The sequence below is a fragment of the Triturus cristatus genome, chromosome 10, assembly GCF_964204655.1.
Source record: "Triturus cristatus chromosome 10, aTriCri1.1, whole genome shotgun sequence".
Classification (NCBI taxonomy): domain Eukaryota; kingdom Metazoa; phylum Chordata; class Amphibia; order Caudata; family Salamandridae; genus Triturus; species Triturus cristatus.
The window spans coordinates 350,605,669-350,628,671 of NC_140593.1; the positions used below are offsets into that span (position 1 = coordinate 350,605,669).

At 45.0% G+C, this 23,003-nt stretch overlaps 1 protein-coding gene across 3 annotated transcripts in view; it reads left to right on the top strand.

Moving 5' to 3' along the window:
• ULK4 (unc-51 like kinase 4) overlaps positions 1-23,003 on the top strand; it is a 1,725,799-nt gene that overhangs the window by 350,527 nt on the left and 1,352,269 nt on the right. For all 3 annotated transcript variants that reach the window (XM_085631567.1, XM_085631566.1, XM_085631568.1), the window contains 3 exons: positions 2,339-2,438; positions 8,389-8,493; positions 15,413-15,473. In XM_085631567.1, the coding sequence (XP_085487693.1) occupies positions 2,339-2,438; positions 8,389-8,493; positions 15,413-15,473 (266 nt within the window). The remainder of the gene's footprint in view (positions 1-2,338; positions 2,439-8,388; positions 8,494-15,412; positions 15,474-23,003) is intronic.

Consider the following 23,003-nt stretch of genomic DNA (forward strand, 5'->3'; position numbering starts at 1 on the left):
CAAGGTTTTTTAAATGCTAATTGCTAACTATAACGTGTGTGAAACCTATGGTTTTTTCAGTGAATTTGTACGTTTTTTTAAATGCTAAGTTACTTTACGCCATTCGTGGCGTGCGCGCCCAGTTAACGCAGTTCGTTCCGTGCGCGCACGGTGCGCTTCGCGCACGGTGCGCGCACAGTGAGCACGCGGTGCGCTTCGCGCACCGCACGCCCACTTTACGCAGTTAGTGCCGTGCACGCACGGTGGTCACGCGGTGCGCTGCGCGCACCGCGTGCCCACGTTACGCGGGATGGGCCATGTACACACGATGCGCTTCGCGCACCGTGCGCACATGGGGGACATATTATGCGCATCGTTGTGAAAGGTATTCATTTGTACTTTTCATTAAGTGATATGCCATGCACAAATGGTGAACTTCGGACACCATTTGCACACGGGGTGGGGATAGTGTGGATAATTTTTTTTTTTTTATAATTTTAACCGTACGCGTACGGTAAGCGTAATCGGCGATTTTTCGAAAAAAAATAAAATAGTTTTTTTGGCCTTGGGGGTTGTTTGGGGACACCTATATCAATGCTGGGTGGTTAAGAACTGAATATACTGCCCCTTTAGATGTTTTTTGTCTTTGTTTTTGCTGCCCCCCTCAGAGTGCGAGAGAGAAAATGGCGGCCGCCGCTTCCTGGTTTCGACCGATTCGAATGTTTACTTAGATCGAACAGCCAATCAGAATCGCGCTCGCGCACGTCACCGTACGCGTACGGTAAGCGCACCGTAAGCGCACCGTAAGCTGGCTCAGATATATATATTGATTTAAAGGCTATTTTCTCAGAATCTACTGAACAGATTTACACCAAACCTACAAAAGGCACTTCCTTGACCTGTAGACTACCTCTCTGCCAAATTTCAAGGAACTCTGTTCAGCCGTTCGGGCTGTAGCTGTGTCTAAAGGTCCTATGGAAAAATGCATGGGAAAAACGCGTTTTGGGACCCCCCTTTTATCTCAGCCCCCGCTAGACGAATCCCCCCGAGACTTTCAGGGTAGGAGCGGAGCGGAGCGCCCCACCTATTTTGAAAATTTCGCGAGGATTCGTCGACCGGCGCCAAAGTTATTCAAAATAGAATGTTGCGGTTTTCCTATGGAAACAGGGTCCTAACTATAACTACCTACTGGCGACCAGTAGGTAATATATATATATATATATATATATATATATATATCTTTTTTTTTTCTTCAGGTGTCTTTTGTTATGTGGCTGAAATAAACCTGCGGAACACACATCTCCCAGTGTGTGCCTCATCTATGGCTCAGAAGCGGGGGCTGTCGAAGGGGAAATATATATATATATATATATATATATATATCGTCAATTTTCGGCCCAAATGTTTGACGCTGGCGCTGCAATCATGGGGGGCGGTGAGTTTCTTTCCGGCAGAGCCACGCCGGTATCTATGAACCATTTCTCGCCTTCCAGCAAGGTGAATAACGCACTCACTCGTTTTCAGGAGTAATCAAGCGGATTGATTTAAGTTTTTGCCATGCCCTATGCGTTTCAGTCAAGTTACTTTGACCTTGTTCCAGCAAGGTGAAGGTCTTCACCTTGCTGGAAGGCGAGAATTGGTATGTATGTATGTATATATATATATATATATATATATATATATATGTATATATATATATTCTATTCTGATGAAAAAGCAAGTTAGTTCCCTGTACACCATGGTTCTCCAGTTCTGATGTATTTTATGGATTCACATGTGACCCTCTCCTTTCAGGTGCTCACCACATTGGATACCTCCTCCATATATCCTTTACACTCGTGCTTTGAAATGTGAGGTGTGGTGGTTCTGGAAGAGAAAAATGATCCAAGAGCTGTTCTTTGATTGGCTGCAGTTTGGTTCTCTCTAAAACAATGTGAATTGCTTAACAATGTCATTTGTTTAACCTGCACTGTATAATGCATTGCACACTTATTGTAACTGCTGTGTGTCGCCCGCTTCTACGACGAGGAAGTTTTAAGCATCTGAATCTATGAAAAATATCAATACTGGAGAACCAGCATGTACAGGTAAGTTGCTTGTTTTTTTTATCGACACTGACTAGCGATGAATATAAAGACTTCCTATGCATGCTGTGCTATTATTGAGCTTCTTCTCTAATGAGGTTTATGTAAAATTCAAACTTCAGGTTAAGGAAGATGCAAGAGTAGCTTTGGAAAGATTATGTAAGGTTTAAAAGAATTTAATGTCTTTATAGATTTTTTATATGTGCATAATGTAATTATGAATTCTCCTCGGATTTAAACCTAAACAATACATTTTCTGTATAAATTATTTGCAGCACACGACCTACCCCTAGAACTAGCCTTGCAGTGGGTTTGAAGAATCAACATGTTCCTGTGACGCAGCAGTCAAACAAAAAGGCTTCATCCCTCCCCAAAGTGAGTGTTAGTTGTGCATCAGTTGATTCCTAGACTAAACAAAAAAAGAAGAATTAACGAACAATTGTTAGTTAATTGATTGTTAGTTTTTGTTCTACAAATAAGGAACTTTACAGCCTGTAAGCTAGCTCTGTGTATTAAGTGCCTGATAAGTAGATCTGTGGACAACCTGAGGGTGAAAGGTTTGATTCATGGTATAGCTAATTTGAACTATCATGCTTTTTAAGCTTGTAAATCAAGTAGCAATGAATTGGTGTTATATTAGTAACTTTAACTGATGCCAAGTGTCAATAAATTTAATGGTGTGAACTTTATAAATAGTGATTTTAATTTTGATAAAATCTTTGCATGCCATCACCATTGCAACAGAGTTCAGAGATACTTTTCATAGTGTTGAGGCACATAATTACGTACTTTACTTTATTCTGTAGTTGTATACCAACGTTTTACACACTGAAATTTCAAGTGTCTGACATGATGTTCTATTTCTGGACTTAGTAACAGATCATGGTTTGCCTTTATCGCTTTGGTGGACTTTAAGTAGCCAAACACTTATATTTTGAAAATGTATTTCATTGATAAGGCACCACTGGCTCACAGCAGCGACCTATCAGTCATAGTCCATCACCAGACCTCTATCACTAGAGAGATATATCAGATGAAAACAGCAGAGCACCTAAAGTCTTCATTCTTTTTAGAGGTTTCATGATTTCCTGCGTAAGTGCAATCTAAAACTGGGGTGCACAAACCCATAATCTCCTAATGCCCCAGGAAGTCTGAGGTTGTCCAGCAGAACATAGGTGGTAATTCTCATACAGAAGCCAGGTTAAGATTTCAGTGAAGTCATCAATTTTTGACTTAATAAAAGTGGAGCTGCTGTGTTCTGGTTTGTTGCAGGTGTTGTTAATGGTGCTTTGGGATGTCCGCGAACATGGCAATAGCTTAGCTTTGAGTTGATCATTGTGGAAACCTGAATCTTGTGTCATTATTTTTTTTTTTCAAGCCCACAAATGGATAATAACCTTCCACAAGGTTGACAATGTTGCAAGGATGAATGTGACAAATAGTTATTTAAAAGACCATTGTTTGACAACAGATTACATTTCAAGCTGTATATCCTCCCGTAAAGTTAGTCCCTGTGGCTTTAATGATCTGCTTTCATTGCTAAAAATTCTGAAACTTATGAGGAGAGAGATGAAACCCATCCTCCCACCTAATGGACAACCTCCCAGCCTCCTTGGCAAAAATACTCAACAACACCCTAACCCCTCTCTGGACTAAGATTATGAACAGCTCCCTGATGCCTGGAGTGATGCCAGACTGCTACAAACTCGGCCAAGTCATGTTACTGCTTAAAAAGCAAGGAGCAGACCCGAACAACCTCAGTAACTTCAGACCAGTCTCCACTTCCTAGCCCAATCTCTAGAGAGATGTTTTCTCTCACAACTAAACCAAAACATAGATAACAATCTCCTGGACCCACATCAGTCAGGCATCAGAAAAGGATGCAGCATGGAAACAGCTACTCTAAACATAGTAGATGACCAACACAAATCCCTGGATACAGACCATTGCTGCCTGCTCATACTCCTAGAATTATCTGCGACTTTCAACACGGTTGATCAAAAGCTTCTCTTGGACTCCCTCCAAAAAAGGATTGGTGCAGACAGGATGGTCGAGCGCTGAATCATATCTTTTCTACAAAACCGCTCTCAACAAATAAAATCAGACAATATGACCTGACACAACGGCAATAACCCCGGGTGTTCCCCAAGACTCTGTCCTCTTGCCAACTCTGTTCAGTAGCTACATGGAGCCCCTCACCTTCATTCTCAACCAAGCAAACATCCCCCTCCATCTATACGCAGACGACACCCAGCTATACTTGGAAATCTCCTCACTAGACGATGTACAGTGAGCGGTTAAATGCCACCCTCAAAGAAGTCCAACTATGGCTATCTTGCAACCACCTAAAACTCAACCAAGATAAGACAGAAGTTCTTCTCATATCATTGACAGAGCAGTGCCCCCCCACCCCCAATTACAAAAATGGCTAAATTCCTTAGATGCTCTCAACTGCAATGTAATCCTAGCATACTCCATCAAATCTCTAGGTCTCTCACTGGACCCCAAGCAGATCATGAAAATTCATATAACGAATAATGTGAAGAGCGCTTTCTACAACCTGAAACTTCTGAACAAAATTAAACCCTACTTGCCGCTGATCGATCTTAAAACTGCCATGCAAGCGCTGGTGCAGTTTAGATTACACTTCGAGAACGCCACCCTCACAGGCACTACGAAATCCCACCCTGCACCCCTTAGAACCACTCTCAGTGCAGGAGCCAGAATGGTCACAGGAATAAAGAAATATGACAACATCTCCCCTGCAAAATCTGAATTGGCTCCCGATTGAAGTTCGCTGCAGCTTCAGACCTTCTTGTCTTACTCACAAAGCCCTTCACAATGGGAAACCAGCCTACCTTGCCTCAAAACACAAAAAGTCAGTTCAGTCGAGAAACCTAAGAAGCTTGAACACCCTATTCCTCATACCACCTAAAGTGCACAAACAAAAAACCCTGACACGCTCCTTCTCGAGCAATGCCCCAAAAATCTGGAGCTCCATACCAATACATATCAGGACGAAATCTCCTTCTTGAGCTTCAAGAAACAGCCAAAGGATTTCCTCAACTGACATCTCATCTAAATGGAATTAAATCGCCCAACAAGATGGGATCTACACCCCCTGTTCTGGTTATATTTGTTATAGTGATAAGATAATGTACTGATGTAAAGCGCTCAGATATCCTTGGGTCTAGCCTACCCTATATAAAAATCTTAACTAAAAAATAAATAAAGAGAGCTATAATGCAAAACAAATGACATGTCCAAGTCCATTAGGACTCCATGAATCACGCAGACTGCTTTAAATATCACTCGCTGATGTACTGGAAACGAATGCAGTGATTTCAAGTGATGAAAGCGTGATCCATCTGTCATCAATTCTGACCTCGCAGACTTGCATGTTAAATGTATGGTCAATGCCTGTATACACTTAACAAGATCAGGGCCTTGCCATCACTGAAATGGTGTTCCACTGGCAGCAGGAAGTCTGACAAGCCCCGGCGGGTCTCTTGTAACACAGAGGCCAGATTTCTTAGACACCTGCCATGCAAAAATGAATTGCCCCACCAGTGGTTTTCTTAATGCCCAGCCAAGTTAAGGGTAGGTGGTTCCGCAGCCTGGGTAAGTGCTGCAGACCTTAATGTTTTCATACTGCCCGAATTCTATCAGCAAAGCCAAGACCCACAACAATAATCTGATCCACTTCCTTTATGTTTGCTTACTTGTCATGAAGATTTGGGGAAAAGTTATCCAAAGTCATAAAATTAGGATGAAATTAGTTATTTCTGATGTTTAGAAACGTTGGACGGCCTTATTTTGAAATGGCGTCAAGGTCCACCAATGAGTCCTCCCACAGCCAGTGGGCTACTTGGCATTTGAGTATCGTACTGTGATTAATGGGGGGGGTGGGGAAGGATAGAATTCTAAGTTTCATAGATTGGTACAACATTGAGATGTCAGAGGTTAAGGCATTGGTGTCAAAATCAGCATCACTGAACCCTCACAATAGGCATGTGTGAGAGGAGGTAGGGTAAACCCAATGTCCATCTGGAGCAGATGGACAATGGGATGTTGGGGCCTAGTGAAGGGAATTCCCTACGCATCCATCTCCACACACCATCAAGACACTACCACTCTATGTCAAGTGCCGAACTTCAAGATTAGGACCGAGTTGCAGGCCTCGCAAGTGTTTTTGTGTTTTTGATTCTGAGTCGCACAGGACAGACTGTCCACTTGTCTTCAACAGCTACTTTCTTTGGCACACAGGTCTTCACAAAAAGCCTTTTTCAGCTGTGCCTCAGGTCTTATCTAATAAGTCAGAAGTCTGGTTTCCAGATAGTGTCCTTTTTCTTCTCTCATTGGTATATCAGCTGCTGTTGCTCTGCACTCCTAGGCCAATTTCAGGCCTTGAGGATCAAAGCAAAATAGAGTCCTGCCACGGGGCAAGAAAAACTTCAAAACTAAAACAAATACAGTTGTATGATAACAACTGCTAGCAGCCATTTCCTGGCAACTTAACTTATGCTTAAAGCAAGTGTCAGATTAGATGTCTGCCAAAAGCCTAAAATTCAACAGCGTCAAAACTGAGGTACTCATCATTGGCAACAATCCTTCCATCTAGAAGTAAATAGTCTGGGTGTTCTAATAGATAACAACCTTACGATGGAAGCCCAGGCCAGGAAATTAGCTGCCAGTTGTTTTGGTCTGCTGAGAACCCTCAGAAAAGCATTGGGTTGGCTACTGTCTTCCAGACGTAGAGTGGCAATTCAAGGTCTGATTTTGTCACATTCAGACTATGGGAGTTCACTATATCTTTGAAGCCCCCAATCAGTGACAAAAAAAAATTCAGAGGATCCAAAATGCAGTGGCTCTGACTCTTCTGGGACTACCAAAATGTCACTCTCTCTCTACTTCACTAGCAGCATGACATTGGCTACCAGTGTACACAAGGATACAGTTGAAGGCACAATGTATAGCACACCAGGCTTTGAACAGGAAGGGCCCACAACTGTTGCAACATTTCATATGTTCCTATTCTCCTGGCAGATCATTGCACTCTGCAACTCAAGGTTTGCTCACAGTCCCCAAAATGGAGGACGCTCATTTTCGTATCTAGTCTCTAAACTATGTACCTACCAGTAGCAATAAGGAAGAACAAGGTTTCCGGACACAACTTAAGACATTCCCGCTCATGTAACGTACTGTGTACAGCCCGACAAGGCCTAGAGCGCTGGGAGCCCCATTGGGTAGCCATGTGCTATAGAAGTGTTGAGAATACAATAAAACTATTGAGCATTCGGAAATTGCAATTGAACATTTAATTTCACATAACCAAAACACTAATATCCTCATTAGTCCTTAATCAACTACACCGTTGTAATAGTTTATTAGTAGTGCTTCCATTTTGCTCTTTCACACCACGGCCCAAGTTTCAAAATTTTGATATCAGAACCCTTTACAATCGTCCCTGAGACCCTGACACACTCCTGTCTCTCAGTAGCATCACTAAGTCAGTTGAATTTTAGGAAAAGATAGAGCTCTTTACAAGCTATTGATCCTGGTTTTTAAATCCACAAATCTCTTCTCCTTAAACAACCTCAATATCTGTGTGATAATTCCCTAATTACAATTTATGCTTTGCCAATATAAAGGTCCTAGTCACACTTAGCCTACTATATGCAATTTTAAGAGTTTGAACCTTTCACTTACAGGATTTACTACAAGGGAACACTGTTCCCAATTAACTGTGCTTTACTTCTCTACTCTTGCCGTTGAAAATGTTATTACTGCAATCTAGTTAACTAACTTAAACCTACACTTAGCCTGTATATGTATTTATGATAAATATGCATATTGTTTTGTCATTGTTCAACATCCATCGTTCATTTAACCCAGCAACTTTAGTTTAGTCACCCAACACTGCTAATGTTTTATGTACTACAACACTGTTAGTATGTACAGCAGTTCTAGTTGAAATGCTGTGCAGCTGAGAAATCAAAAAGTAAGTGGGTGTACTGTTAAGAGTCTTAATCTCTTTGGGGATTTGCTCTTATATTTATTAGACCTTAACAACTAGAAGCAATTTAGTTTCAGTGTTCTGTGCTCTACACCTCCAATATACAAATATAAACTCATATAGCTAAGGACATTTCCATGTCTGAAGAATTTGAAGTTGAAAGTATCTACCTGTGGTTTGTTCTAAAGACAGAAAAATTGCGCTTATATTTACTTTTGGTTTATAGAAAACTCTATGTATGTTAAAATAGGTTTGGTGTTTGTGTGTATCCTAATTTAGATATTTTACATTGCATATACTTTATTTCAGGTGGAAAACATATCCTATATTGAGAAAGACATGGAGTCTAAAATAAAGGAACTCATCTATGCGGACTCTGATCTTATCGTAACCCCTATTATTGACAACCCTAAGGTATAGTACCCACATCCAATAGTGTTAATAGATTCCCAAACTGATTTTCTTTTTTACAGTGCCGCAGTTACTCATCATTTCATTCCTGAATTTCCTGCTAACCACGCCCTACATGATAATGTATTGAATGAGATAAAGGCGAATATCTTATATCATGCATTTTGAGTTGTTTATGAATACATTCTTAAAATATATTGTATGTCATGTTTTGAGGGATTTTTGTTTATTGCCAATCGAATAAAAAGGCACCTGTGTAACAACTGCAGGGGGATTATTTTATACATTTGTCCCACAGAAAGATAAAGGTAAACATTTGGCAGCCATGCCCGAGTCCTTTGTCTATCTTTGCAGCTCTATACCTTTTCTGGGCTGTCTCTCTTGGACTGTATGGGTCATACCTTTTCATATCTCATTTTGTGTTACACTGCTCTCTTACTCTCGGCTTTTCTACCCTGGCAAAATTATCCTACAAAATTCTCTAACAGTGGGTCCTTTTACAGACTTGGTGCTCCTCGTACCTTTTCCTGTTCCTTGTTTTCTGGAAGGTGTAACCTCCACAGGGTAACAGGTAGCTGAATCTGACATCATGCATTTCTTTTTTACCCTTGTTTTGGGTTTCTCCTGGAGGGAGACTCCCAGCCCACCCCACAGATTTGGACAAAGGCCATGGCTGGACCATTCTGTATGCAAATCACAAAAGGGTCGGATTGCCCAGAACTGCCCACAGAACTGAACTGTTTGAATACACAAGGTCTGTCAGCAACTTGGGTATAAAGAGGGGTCAAAAACTTCCAAGCAATTTCTCAAGATTTTCTGACTGACCATAAGCCTAGGGTCCTACTGAAATGGAGGCTGGAGGAATTCCTAGAATTCCCGGATTGGAGGTAACATCCATCCCCTCGCTCTAACAGAGACACTGGTAGGCACGCCATGACTCTAGACAGAAACACTATCTTTGGTCAGACAGACGGTTACAATGACAAACAGTAAGACGGAGAGTGGAAAAATAGTATTGGGACTAACGAGTGAAGTGAAGTTGAACTACAGGGGCTGCTCATAGTTCCCCAAAGATTCCCAACCACTGAGACAATGGCCTAATATACTTTTACCGCCAGACGCTTTCCATGGTAAAACCATGAGTACTGTTCCCTCTAGTACCAATAAGAATGGCCCTTTGAATTGTCTGTGTTTTTATTAGTTGTGTTAATAGCATTAAAATACTTTTCTTTTTTAGACTAAAGTACTGGCAGAACAGTGATTTGTTAACTTGTGTTTGATACTTATTGAATGCTGAGTCTCTAACCCCAAACCCCTTCCCTGAGTAAGCCTTGGACTTCTAAACTTTGCTACACTCAAGTGCTAGAGGTGTGTGCTTGATGATCAGTTTTGGATCCAATAGTAGGGTAATCTCCAGGACATCAGTAGTAAATGATGCTCATTCACCAACTTGAGCCCATTAACTCCCTGACTGTCCTCGGACTCCTAAAAAAGTTCCCACAACAAGAAAGACTCTAAGTTTGCTTCTGCCGATTCAATGTGTGCAGCATACATGGGGTTTAGCCTGCCAGATGCACAGGACACCAGTCAGATTTGTTGGGGAGGTATTGCACCACCCTTTGCACACTGAAGGATCTAACACAGAACAGCTCATATGATGTATGGAAATAGACAGCATTTGTGAGAGGTGAATGCTTCCTTATACATCAGCAATTTAAGCTTTTTTGATGGCTGGAAAACTAGAAGCACAGTCACAGATCTACCCTGTAGGGTGCTGTGCTCCGGCCTCCAAAATACTGGCCCCCAGTCATGCTCCAACGTGTATGATGAGCAGGCTGGCTGAGCCCATTCATATACATATAGCGTAACAGTGTTGGGCCTGGAAAATATAGACAATGGCCAGGGGCGTAACACAGGCTCCCGCAGTCCCCGCTGTGCGGGGAGGCCCCCAACCTCCAGGGGGCACCCTCAGCACCGCACTTCTGCCGGAGAGCTCCAGATTGAGTCCGGAGGGGGGCCCTCCACGTACCCTGCAGGGGGGCCCCCTCAAGTTTCGTTACACCACTGGCAATGGCTATGTGCTTTATGCTTGTTGATTGGCCCCTTTGCTGTCATAACAGTGTGCGTGTTCCATTTTCTATTCTGTAGGTTAGTGTACGAGACTCTGACAGGTCTTGAGTAGTCTCGATGCTGACCCATTTTCCTGTCAATGAGACTCATGTCTGTATTTACTGCACTGTGGCCCATGACTTACATGGGTCTGAGCCCCAAAGAAAGATCTAAACCAGGGGGCCAAAATCTGTTTTGCTTGCAACAATTGGTCACATTTTCTAGGCCCAGTTCTGTCATCACACTGTGGTTCTGGGGATTGCGACAAAAAAGGGAGTTGTTCTTCGATGTTGAGGCAATGAGTACAGGCACTGAAGAGGAAGGCATGGGAGCAGAGGAAACACTGGATCTGATCATTCACACTGGCTTACATTGTTGGAACCCAAGCAGTGTAGAAAGCAGTATGGAGCATAAAGTCTGGGAAACAAATATGGGTTATAGTCTTTAAGCTGTGCCCAGGAATCCAGGCTCGCTCTATGCTATCAAGTGGACAAGAGAAACTCCTCCATCTTCCTGGGACCACCTATTTTAGTTTTTTTTTTTTTATATTTCAAAATGATACAGACAGGCAGCTAATAGAATGTTTTCATCATGAATTGTTCCTTTGTATCAATGGGTGTTCTGGCTCCTGGGCACAGAAGAAGGGCATGTTTTACCACAATGCTTTTCAGTGTGATGTTTTTTGAATGGGCCAATCAGAGTTTTAGCACCTGTTGTCTTGGTAAAGAGTGAGAGGAGTCCTGTGTACCTGGGGAGGAGCATCCAGCAGTGGGGCTTGCAGTCCAGTCTGGAAGGTGACTGGATACAGCAATGATAGGCTAGAGTGGATTCCACTGGCTGTTCGCCATGTCTCTAGATTCAGTGTGAGTGCTCAAAAAGGAGCAGTAGCTGGAGGCTCTCTGTCCTTCCCTGTTTTCACTTGGTCCCTTGCAGTACTGTGGAATCCTCAGAAAGCTAGTAGCATTACATGAAGAAAATCTAAGGTTGAAGGCTGTTGCATGTGGATTAACGTTCTTTGTGGCTTCGTCCCAACTACAGCATGGTTCTGTTGCTGAGCCACAGAGCACAACAGAAATGTTGAGTAACACAACCTCATGAAAAACCTTTCCTTCCTGGTAGACTCTTTTATTATGTGAAGTCTGTTTGGGTTGGGGGAAGACAAGGCATTGCAAAAGAGAATCGGAATTCTGTAACCTGGGATTCCTTTCAATCAGTGTCCTGAAAAGACACCCTTGAGAGCCTTTCTCTCCCAATTGGTGACTTGGCTATATGCCTGGCACTAGCCAGCAGCAATATCCCCAAATTCAACAGACCTAGCATAGCAAAGGGCAAGAAATGGTGCTTTCGTCACTGAAACCTCCAGATTGCATACATATGGTGAGAGTTTTCACTTAAGGTGATTTCTGGGATGACTGCTCTCCCTTCTTACATTCGCGCACTGTAGTCCTGTCAGGGTAATTTTAACAATGTAGTCGAAACAGAGACGACCACTTTGTATGGACCGTTCCTTTTGTGGCAGGAAATATTTGTTTTAACTTTTGGTTTGCAGTTTCTCTCTTTTGTCATAGGTCTTACCTGACCACATGTAGCCAAGCACATGTAACCTTTTAATCTTCATGCAACGCTCTCTGTCTTTGTAGCATCTCTTTTTGTACATCCCATTTTAAATGTGCGAGCAATATCCTAAATCATCTCTCTCCCCAGGAGAGCGAATTGCGAGGTGATGCCTCTGACCCTTCTCATCACATTCACAGGACAAAAAATCTTACGTTTTTTTCCTGAAAAGATATGTGGCCGTGCCCCCCTCGACCTCAACGGGTCCTTGATTTTCTGTTTTCCTGGTTGGGTTTAAATGTGTTTTTTGAGGCTGGATGCTGTATAAATTGGATTTTAGGTGATCCGTAGAAGCATCTGTGTGACATTTAGAGAGAGCTTTTTTCCTCAAGCTGTTTTCTATTGCTGTATGCGCTGCTCAGCTCACGCATTGCAGTCCGTGTTGAACTGGCCACAGAGGCCGCATAGCGAGAAGCAGGGCTGTTCAAGGCGAGCACTCGTCGTAATGGCCACTCTTCAGCTGTGGTATTCCTATTGAAATGTGCAGTGCTGCCATGTTCTCCCTACAGCACATTTCCATGCGTTTCTGAATGTCACAGCTGATGGCGGCTTCGATAAACTGCCCTGCAGTATTTCTCCTGTTTGCAGGGTGTTCACCTGCCTATCTCCCGCCATTGCATTACTATTAGAGTGACTTCAAAGTGAGAGCGGGAACCTACATATACAATTTTATAAAAATGAATGACGTACCACAGGGCTCTCAAGCCTTTTAGTGTTTTTTTTATTACTGACTTGCTCTCCACACCCACCTACCACATCATGATCCTTCTGTCCAGAGACTCTTGTGATTCACAGCTGAGGACTAAGCTGCTTAAGCCATCCGAGAAGATCTTGTGCCTTACGGGGGGTGCCTATTGTGGGGATTGTGGTATTTGTGAACAATGGGAAATGTGCTGCCCTACCTGCTGATGCCGCGCCCATCAGTGTAGAAACCGGGGTTTTTAAAAGTGTTCTTCTTTGCTAATAATGGGTGAGCTACCCCTTGAGATCCTTCCCATTTGAGAACCTGCTTACACAAGGATACAGAGATACTGTGTGGCATTCGCCACTGGGTCTCGTGACTATGAATGCAAGAAGGCATATTTACTCAGGCCAACCATAACCCCCCCCCCACACACATCATCTTCAGAACTGACAAATTAGTATAGCAGAGGAAAGTCTAGCTCCTAAGGGTCAACACTGTGGGTTGGTGCAAAGTCTATATTGGTTGGATTTCTATCACTCTGCCTCAATACTTATTTACAGATGTCCAGTTTTTTTTTTTTTTTTTGAAACCGTTTATTACAAGACTCAAAAATATACAAATATGGGCCTACAACCTTCCGGCCGGCCGCTAGCAGTGAAAGGAGCATACGATATACATTTATAAAACACATGGTGCTGCGGCCGAGTATGCACAGGAGGTAACATCGTTGCGAGCCACACTGTCCAGACCCCACTATACGGTTCCATTTTAAACTTAAATAACAACAAATACAAACAAACCCACAAGGCAATCCTCAATCGGAAATAGCAACACGTGCTCCCCTGGAGGGGTGATCCTAGCCATCCATAGGAATCTCCCGAGGGGGGAGAGATCAGAACTAGGGCTGGGTACACCTAATGCCCAGGTACCGGGGGGGTGAGTTGGCTAAGGGGACGGGGCCGGCGACGGATCGGGCAATAACGGTGGAGCACAGATTCCCCCGCGGTAGGCGTTCCAGGGGCCCCACACTTTCACCCACGTCGCAGGCTTACCTCTCGCCACATACACCACCTTTTCCCGAAACATGCACCAATCCATATGTTCCTTCCAGGCCGAGACAGTCGGGGGCCTCTGGGATCCCCACATCTGGGCAATATCACGCTTGGCAACCATATACCCCAGAGTCGCCCACCACGTCTGCGGCACCGAGTAATCGGTAGGCTCCCACACATTCAACAGGCATCTCCTCGCTTCGGGCAACAGCGCCACATGCGTGACCACTCGCAGCACCTCATGTACACCACGCCAGAACCCCGCCACCTCCGGGCACTCCCACAAGATATGCAGAAAAGTCCCCAGCGCACCACACCCACGCTTACACAAACCGTCCTCAGCGTAGCCCATACGCAGGAGCTTTGGCCCCAGATGTCCAGTTTTTAGATATCTGTGCAGATGTAGGATTAGTCCATATTTCAAATCTGCATAAGATCCTGAGTGATGTTTCGAGAACAATTCCAAACTGCCATGCATTGGAAAATGTGACGCTTTCGAAGGCAAGGTTAATTTTCCCAAGGCCACCATTATGAAGAGATGTCTAAAACATGTTGCTGATCTTCATATTGTTAGATCCACAAACACATATCTGATTCTTTTGTAAGAAACATGCAGAGTAGGCATACAGCAGAAAGAAGCATTGCATTATTTTCTTAGTAGATGTGAAAGTAATTATGGCAGGGTGAAGTCTGCAGATGCCCCTCATTTAACCCTTTCTCTTGCACTTCCATGTATTCCAAAATGTTAGAGGGAAAAGACAGCAGCACTTTTGTTTATTATTTCTGTATTTTATATGAGCTTCTGAATGGAAGATAGGAAGGTGGAATTGAATTGGGTACCAGAAGGGCATACTGCTGCACCGATTGCTGTGTTATCTCCCTTCATCAGCTGTGCTATGGAAGGGAAGCAGGTGGGCTGTGGCGGCTCAGGTAGCACTGCTCAAGCTGTCTAAAATAGTGTGGTGTACTGCAGACAGGCAGACCATTCCTATCCTAGAGGTTTGAGGCAAACAAATTGAACAAGATGGCACATGATACTGAAGGAGGCACAGCTCGCAGGCTCTTACTCTGAGAAGAGCAACGTTTCATAGAATATGGTAGAAGAAAGCAAATCAACATCACCTGCTTATGAATATGCACAGACTGGTCAATATATGGGCACCAGGAACTAAGCCTAAATTCTTACATGGTGTGTGGGCATGCAAGCAACCTAATTGTGTCACAAAAGAAGAGAACATTCCTAGAAAAGTGGAAATACATGTTTGTGAGGTCACCACATTGTACTTTATTTGGTGGGGGTAAAATTCTGCAGTCTATATGAAAATTGGTATCCAGGAACCTATTGACATTGTTGTATGCGGGTCATTGTTGTATGTGGGTCTAGTTTATTTATCATGTCTCATCATATATTAAGGATGTTATGGTGGTAGCACACTGATCAGTATTGCTTTTTTTATTTTAGATTATGAAGCAAGCTCCAATTAGATTTGATTCGAAAACCTTGGCGCTCTCAGCACATTCAGGTAAAAGAGTTTGATAGTTATTTTTTTTTAAATTGTCTTTATTATAAACATGCTCCTAAACGCCTGATCCGAAAGAGTTCTGGAAAAATTAGGAAATGCTTGTAAGCAGTCGTCTACTGTATTCACATAGAATTGCCCCAGAAAAGTTAGGGAGCATCAAACTTGCATGCTAACGCTCCATGCTTACAACCCACAGTTTCAATGCCTGTGGCAGCAGCCCAGATGCTTTTGTTTCTCAGCACAGAGATGTTTGTTAGTTTCTGTTGTTTTGTCTCACCCTACCACAGTTTATTGAAGCCATCCAGTATTGATAGCAAAATCAAAGACTTTACATTTCAGAGAGCATCCATTGCTTTCTGTCCCTCCGTATCTAGTAAGAGCCTGGCCTTTACAGAAAGCTCATAAATGATTGGATTTTTAATCATGAACAAGCTGAAGAAGTTTCAAGGCCTTTTGCATAAGAAAATGGTCTAAAGACACTTCCTTAAACTGATGGGCAATGAAAGTGCACCAGCGTTTCAGTTGATTATATTGCTAAGGGTTTTTGTTTTTTACTACAGCATCTATTGTGTTCAAAATTCTTACAAAACAGTTGTTGAAGTTCAATGCAGCTTCTAAACTAAGAATATATCCAAGGGAAACGTTGTCCTGTTAGAAAATATGTCTTCTCTGTTCTGCTAGAATGCATCCATCCTTCACCTCTTTCACAGGTGCTGAGCCCCATTCTTCCTTATGATTGAAGTCCAGTTATGTTGATCTCGCACAGGTAGGCTCTGCTTCCTTCCCTGTGAGGACTCTCCGGACACTTCTTTGAGGACCGATCTTCGCTTCCAGCATCATAATTACCTGTAGTAATCTACCCAGGTTTAGCATTATGACCTGAGTATTAGACGGCATGTCAATGCTGCACAAAGCTTCTCCAGAAAACAAGCAAGCATTTGCAATGCAATAGGTCTCGCTTTTACGCAAGTTTAAGCTATTGCCATTGTAAATGACAATGCCTTTTAATTATGTTTTAAAAACCAAAATAAAAGGCATAGCCATTTAGAATGCCAATAGCTCAAACGTGCGTAACAGCGAGACCTATTGCATTGCAAATGCTTGTTTTTTAATGCACTTTGACCACAGCTTCAAATCATTGCACAATATGATCACGACATGACTTAAACCACACCCTCTGCCTCTGGTGGCCCCATTGCTCCATGTGAAAATGTGTAGAATCACCTCAGCACACACCAGACTTTACCAAACATATTTAAAGACAACGGTTGTATTTTACCAATCTCTCCTCCTGCTCCCACACTTCCTCGTTTATGGCACAATGATATGTTCTTTGTAAAGCCTAGCATGAAACAAATATAGGCTTTAGCATTACAGAAAAACAACTTACTACATTTATAAGATAAGCTCCTATTGAAAAACAAACTAACCAAACCTTTCGATACAGTAGCACCCACACTGCACCAGCGAGCACACAAGTGATGCTCGGTCCTCTATGAGCACAAGAATGTCAGCAGCTCCTAGTGACGGACACCCAGGGCTGTGAGACGGCAGCCATACGTACAGCCTCCCATCGGACCGCTCTGATCTCACACGCCCGGGCACCCGTGGTGAAGTCGGCCTTGGCCTTCAGAGCTGTCCACCGCCCGTTGAGGTCAACCTCTCAGCCCGCCGCTTCCTCCATCACACGCCGACGCACATCTAAAGCACTCGTAAGATCTGCTGCACCCAGAAAGGAAGGCTTCTAAAATGGGAAATAGTGCTAGAGTGGGCCGGCTGCAGGGCACGCCGCACGGATTGGGCAAGCCAGAGGTTTCAAAAGGCAGTGTGGCATGGCCGGGGTTGCACCGCTTCTGGAAGGATGACCGCTTCAGCTGCAGGGGTTTAAATGTGGGGGCATGTATTGTTGCGGTAGGGGGCCTGATGGAGGGAGTAAAAACAAAATAACCGAGTGAAAAAAAGCGAAAGTAAATACCGTGCGGCAACGAAAGCAAAGCGCGTCCATATGCTGTCTTCAGCTAAGCTGTTAGACAGACATACGCGTGCACATGTCCTGTCTTTAACACGCGTACACATGTCCTGTCCCCCTTTGCCCACCAAACCGACAATAGATCTCGCCAAGGCGACCAGCGCATGCGCTGCATCGCTAGGCGAGACCTAAAAATGAGAGACCAAGAATTGGCATTTTTATTTTGCAGTTATTTTCTTCATACCACTTAAAATAGGTACTTCTAGATACGTTTCAGTGGGGAGTTTTAATTCGTTTAACTAAAACAGTGCCTCTTTTCAAAATTCTAAAAATGGGAAGAGCACCACCACATGCTAACCTCCTTCACCTCCGTCTCTTGAACACATTCGTCTACACTGACCAGTTACCTACACCAGTCCGAGCGCCATTCAGGTTTAATCTGCAGACATCCATCAAGTTCTAATGTACTGTAGAATGTGCCTACATGTGGCCAGTGGCGTCCAGGAGTGTTGTATTTACCAGCTACGAAATACAGTTCTTGTGAAAATGTTCTCATTGTTTAGGAGGTGAGAAGGTTTGACTGTTCTATTTAAAGTGCTGTTCTGAGTGTTGGTATTCTTGTTGAAGCAGAATTATTTGTTATATATTTATTTTTTATATTCTTAAGTGTGCTATTACCGAAAGACATTGTGTTCTAAAATATTGTATATACGAGATACATCCCGCAGCTCAAATCAAAGGTTCAAGAGCCAAGTCTTTACTTTTTTCTTGAATTTTAAATATTTTTAAAGTCCTCTTACCCCAACGCTTAGGAGTTCCTTGTGGTACCCTTCTCAAATGTGAAGGCACTTCCATCCTGTTGAAAATTTCTTATCTTTGTTAACTCTAACAAAATAGCTATAAAGTCCTCAGCGACACCTACCAGAGAAACAAAAGCCAGATAAAGACTGAAGATTTGTCAAGAAGAGCCTTAAAGCAGATGCAGAGGCTTCTAAACAAGAACGCTTCTGTACTAGTAGGCCTTCAAATGACCAGAGATTGAGAAATGGCATGGTACTTCGGGTAGGAGGTAGGGTGCACATTCTGAAAGTAAGTGAGAAATAGTGAAAACATGATGTCCTGGATTTACTCAATTTGCATAATCAATGTATGGATTGCTTGGAGGATTAGGTAATGTGTCATCTCCATGAGGAACAGCAGATTTTGCCTTAAACCTTTAATATATAGGAAGCAGAATGACAGTTCACAAACTGTGATTTAATGGAGAGGTTGGCATCAAACACCACACTCAGGAGTTTCATAGCTCTAGTGGGAGGGGGCAATGGCCCAAAGTATCTGGCCACCAAACCGATGATCATATTGAAGTTTGAGAACCCAGGACCGCAAACAGTTTTATCTGAATTGAGTTTCAGACACTTTTTTGACCTCCAGTCTGCGACAGCCCTAAGACCCTAATATAGGTTGAGGTATGCCACATTATTACTGCCATCCAGCCTAAGAATCAGATAAATCAACTCGATAAGGCCAGCATGGAGGGGCCAAGTGTAGGTTAAATAATGTAGGAGTCAGTGAAGGACAAAGTGAATTGCGGGGCATACAAACTTTCTTACTATGACCTGTTGAAAAGCAGAGGATCAGGGTGTGGCCAACTGGGCCAAGGTGGTGGACACTCTCTTCTGAGCTCCCAGCCATCCTGCTCCGCCGCGATCACAATCCTCTGTGCTGGTGATGCCCAGAAGTGCATCAACACGCGCAAGCACTTCATGAAACTGCAGGGAGGCTTAGATGTGAACCGGCCCCCTTCCGCCGGCACGTCACACCCTTGAGCGGCATCAACTACATCCAAGGCCTCCAGCCCATGTATTGGAGGGCGGGCCCTCTCTTGCTCATCATACTCCCGCTACTTCGGAGCCGATATAGTAGTGGCCCCGGGGAAACAAAGATGAGGCTTTGCGGCACCCCCGACGGGGGCTCTTGTTTGTAGGCACACCCAGTCAAGGCAGGGAGGCTTCAGAGGGGATCCTGCCCCCTCCTCCGGGTCCACCACATTAGCCTCAGCCGCATCCAAGACCTCGGGCCCATACTTCCGAAGGTAGGCCCTCCTACTCGTCTTAACCACATGGAGAGGCTGTGCTACACACCTGAGGGAGGACCTTTCTTGGCGGACATTCCCAGCCGAGCCGGTGTCTCTGGTCTCTTGCGGCATCATCCACAACCAGACTTCTCCCCACACAGGACCTCTCTACTGGGGCCGCCTAGACCGTCTCATCAGGGTCACGCGGCCCACCACGTTTTGGAAATGCTTTCTATTGATTCCCACACCGTGGATTATGCAAAGTTTTGCTTTCTGGGGCCCTGAAGGACATGCTTTGTTAGCGGCCACAAGGAGTGATCACGATCATTGCACTAGCCATATGCTGGGGAACTGCTGGTGACACTCAGGGGTGACCCACTCCGCCCAGTTCCCCACATTTCCGGATGTGGGTGCCGATAACAAGCCTGGAACCTCATGCTGCTCTGTTGCTTCTGACTTGACGCCCCCTCCTTGAAGCACAGACTTTGCCCCCCCCCCAGCAGCGAGCCACTGCATGCCGTCTCTCATTTGAGAGCCCACCAGGCCCTTACGTAGCCCCTCGGACATCTCCTGGCTACTTGTGCTCCCCTCCCTCCACTCCCAGCTTCTCCTGATAGGGGTGCAAGCGAACCAGGCTGGGATGCTGTGCTCCTGACAACCTGCAGGCAGTTGATTTTGCTGCACACAACTACTTCTTGCCACGGCGTTACCATACTGAGCGTGCCATTGGGACAGGGATTTTTCCCCTCCCCACGTTTTTGTTTCCGGCCATTCTTCAGAAATTTGCCATGGTTGCGACAAACCCTTTGCTTCTCACTCCCAGGCTAAAATTGGTCACTACATGGCCCCCACTTCGGCTACCCTGGGACCCTTGACGGCTCCATCGGTCCACCCTTTGACTCCATCCTTCAGGCTATTCAAGCCACTCACTTCATGCTGGACACTAAGATCAGCGTGGGGGGGCATGGAGGTTTCCTTTCAAAGACTGGACCTCAGGGGGGTGGCACACAGAGTCCCGGAGATGGACGGCTGAGTATCGGAGCTGGAGGACACGTCAAAGAACTCAAATCCACAGTCCATCACCTCTTGACGATATCTGCAGAGTTGGAGGAATGGGTGGAGCATGCCGAAGGCTGGGCCTGACGCTGCAACCTATGCTTTATGGGAATCCCCGAAGGGTCAGAAGGACAAACCCCCTGAACACTTCCTCTCTGTCTATTTGCTTTGTGGTGTAGAGGGTGCACTGCTGTCTTGCTCAGAAGCCTGCTCCTGGGGCTCCACCTCACCCCTTGAAAGCCAAATTCCTGAAGTACCGGGATCAGGACACAACTTTTCGGGAGGCCCACAAGGCGAACGACCTCCATTTTCAAAGCATCCGAGTGATGATATTCCTGGATTACACCTGTGCGGTACAGCAACGGCGCAAGACATAATACCATCAAGCAATGTCTCCGCTCTATGGGTATCCTGTACATGCTCCTCTTCCCTGCATGCCTCAAGGTACCCCTTGACTCCAAATCCTGATTTTTCTACTCCTCCCGAGGATGCCCTCTCATGGGCTACTGAACATCTCCTCTTGAAATTAACCGCCCTGCCCCCGTGGTGCTCCTTGGACGCAGAAGGGAAGAGCTCTGGCCTCCCCACCAGGAAACGCACAAGATCAACACACTGTGACCGTCAACACACTCGAGGCCACCTTTCCCTGGACGAGTGGTTATTCACTGCTACACCCCTAATTCCACCGTTCCTTTTAACTCTTTAAAGAAAGTTACCCCTTTGGTAATCACTGCTGTGCGCTGCAGCGGGGGGGAAGGGGGGGGGGGGGGGTGCAGGGTTGCTTGGGAACGTAAACGGCCTCAATCACAAAATTAATCACAGGGGCTGTATTTCAATACCTCAAACGCCGCTCCCCACTAGTATTACTTCTTCAAGAAAGTTACCTCTTTGGTAATCACTGCTGTGCGCTGCAGCGGGGGGGGGGTGCAGGGGGTTTGGGCTACAACGGAGTCTACCATGCTGGGGACACAGCCAGCTTCCCAGGCACTGCCAGTTGCCGTCGCAAACGGCTCCTGCTGCTTGTAACATTCTCGTACTGTGACGCTCTCAAATGATTTGTTCTGATGGATGGGGACATGGAGGGTCTTCACTGGACGATTTCTTATATTTATGTCCCCCCCCACGCTAGTGTCCTCTATATTAAAGACCCTCACACCCCCCCTACTCCAACAATCCTGCCCTGGTCCCAACCTTCTGGGAGGCGACTTTAACTCTGTGATGAACACGGAGCTCGATTCGAGCAACCCTTCCACTTTTCGTACGTACAATCTACCCACCTGGGCCACCTTGTTGGCGCTCTCTGACTCCTGGTGCCTACTCCAGCCCCAGGACAAGGAAGATACTTGTTCCTCTCACTCCCATAAGTTCCACGCTAGGCTTGATTATCTCTTTCTGCCATCCACTGATGCTGTCTGACTGATTGACGCTCGTATCCTTTCATGTGCACTGACAGACTATGCTCCTATCACTTTTACCCTCGGACCCTCCAGACTCAGTCACTGGCGCCTTAGCACATGGTTGCTTACTGACTCAGATTTTGCAGATTTCTTCAGACACACATCTCGGACTACTTCAACGTTAACACAGCATCCGTCACATCCGCCACCATAGTTTGGGAAGCATTGAAGGTGACCCTTTGTGACCATACAATCTCCTACCAATCAGCCACCTGCTCCCGTAGGCTCAAGGAGGCTTGAGTTGGACCTACGCTCAGCCGACGAAGCCTGCACTGCTAACCCCACTGCCCATCTGAAACAAGTGGCAGATTTAAAACGGCTTGCACTCAACCAGAAGCAACTGGACACTGCAACCTCTGCTCACCTTGCTTCACAGGCTCAGTTTTATGAGGTTGAGTAGAAGGCTGGGAAACTCCTGCATTGGCTGGAGAGTTGGGACCTGGCCCGCCGCCCGATCCCTTCCATTGACACGGAGATGGGTCGAGAGGTATCAGACCTGAACTCAATAGCGCAGGAGTTCATCCATTATTGCACCCGCCTGTATGCCGACCCCGGTGATTGTGCGTGTTACAGGCCTATCTCCATTTTCAATATGGAAACTAAGATCCTAGCCTAAGTCCTCGTGAACTGACTAGTGAAAGTCGTTACATCCCTTGTGCTCGCAGACCAGATTGGCTTTGTGCTTGGCTGTGGCACTCAACGCTGTATTCGTATGGTACTTAATGCGATTGCCCTCTCCAAGTGCACAATGGATTGTCGAGCCCTTGTCTCGATTGATTTTGAGAAGGCCTTTGACTCGGTTCGATGGCGATATTTATTTTGCCTGCTGGAGCAGATGAACTTTGGTCTCATCTTTTGCAGCTGGGTGCGAACGCTGTACTCGAACCCCTGGGCGAGAGTTTGGGTCTATGACGCAACCTCCCCCACCATTGCCATTGGGCTGGGAACGCATCAGAGCTGCCCATCTCACCCCT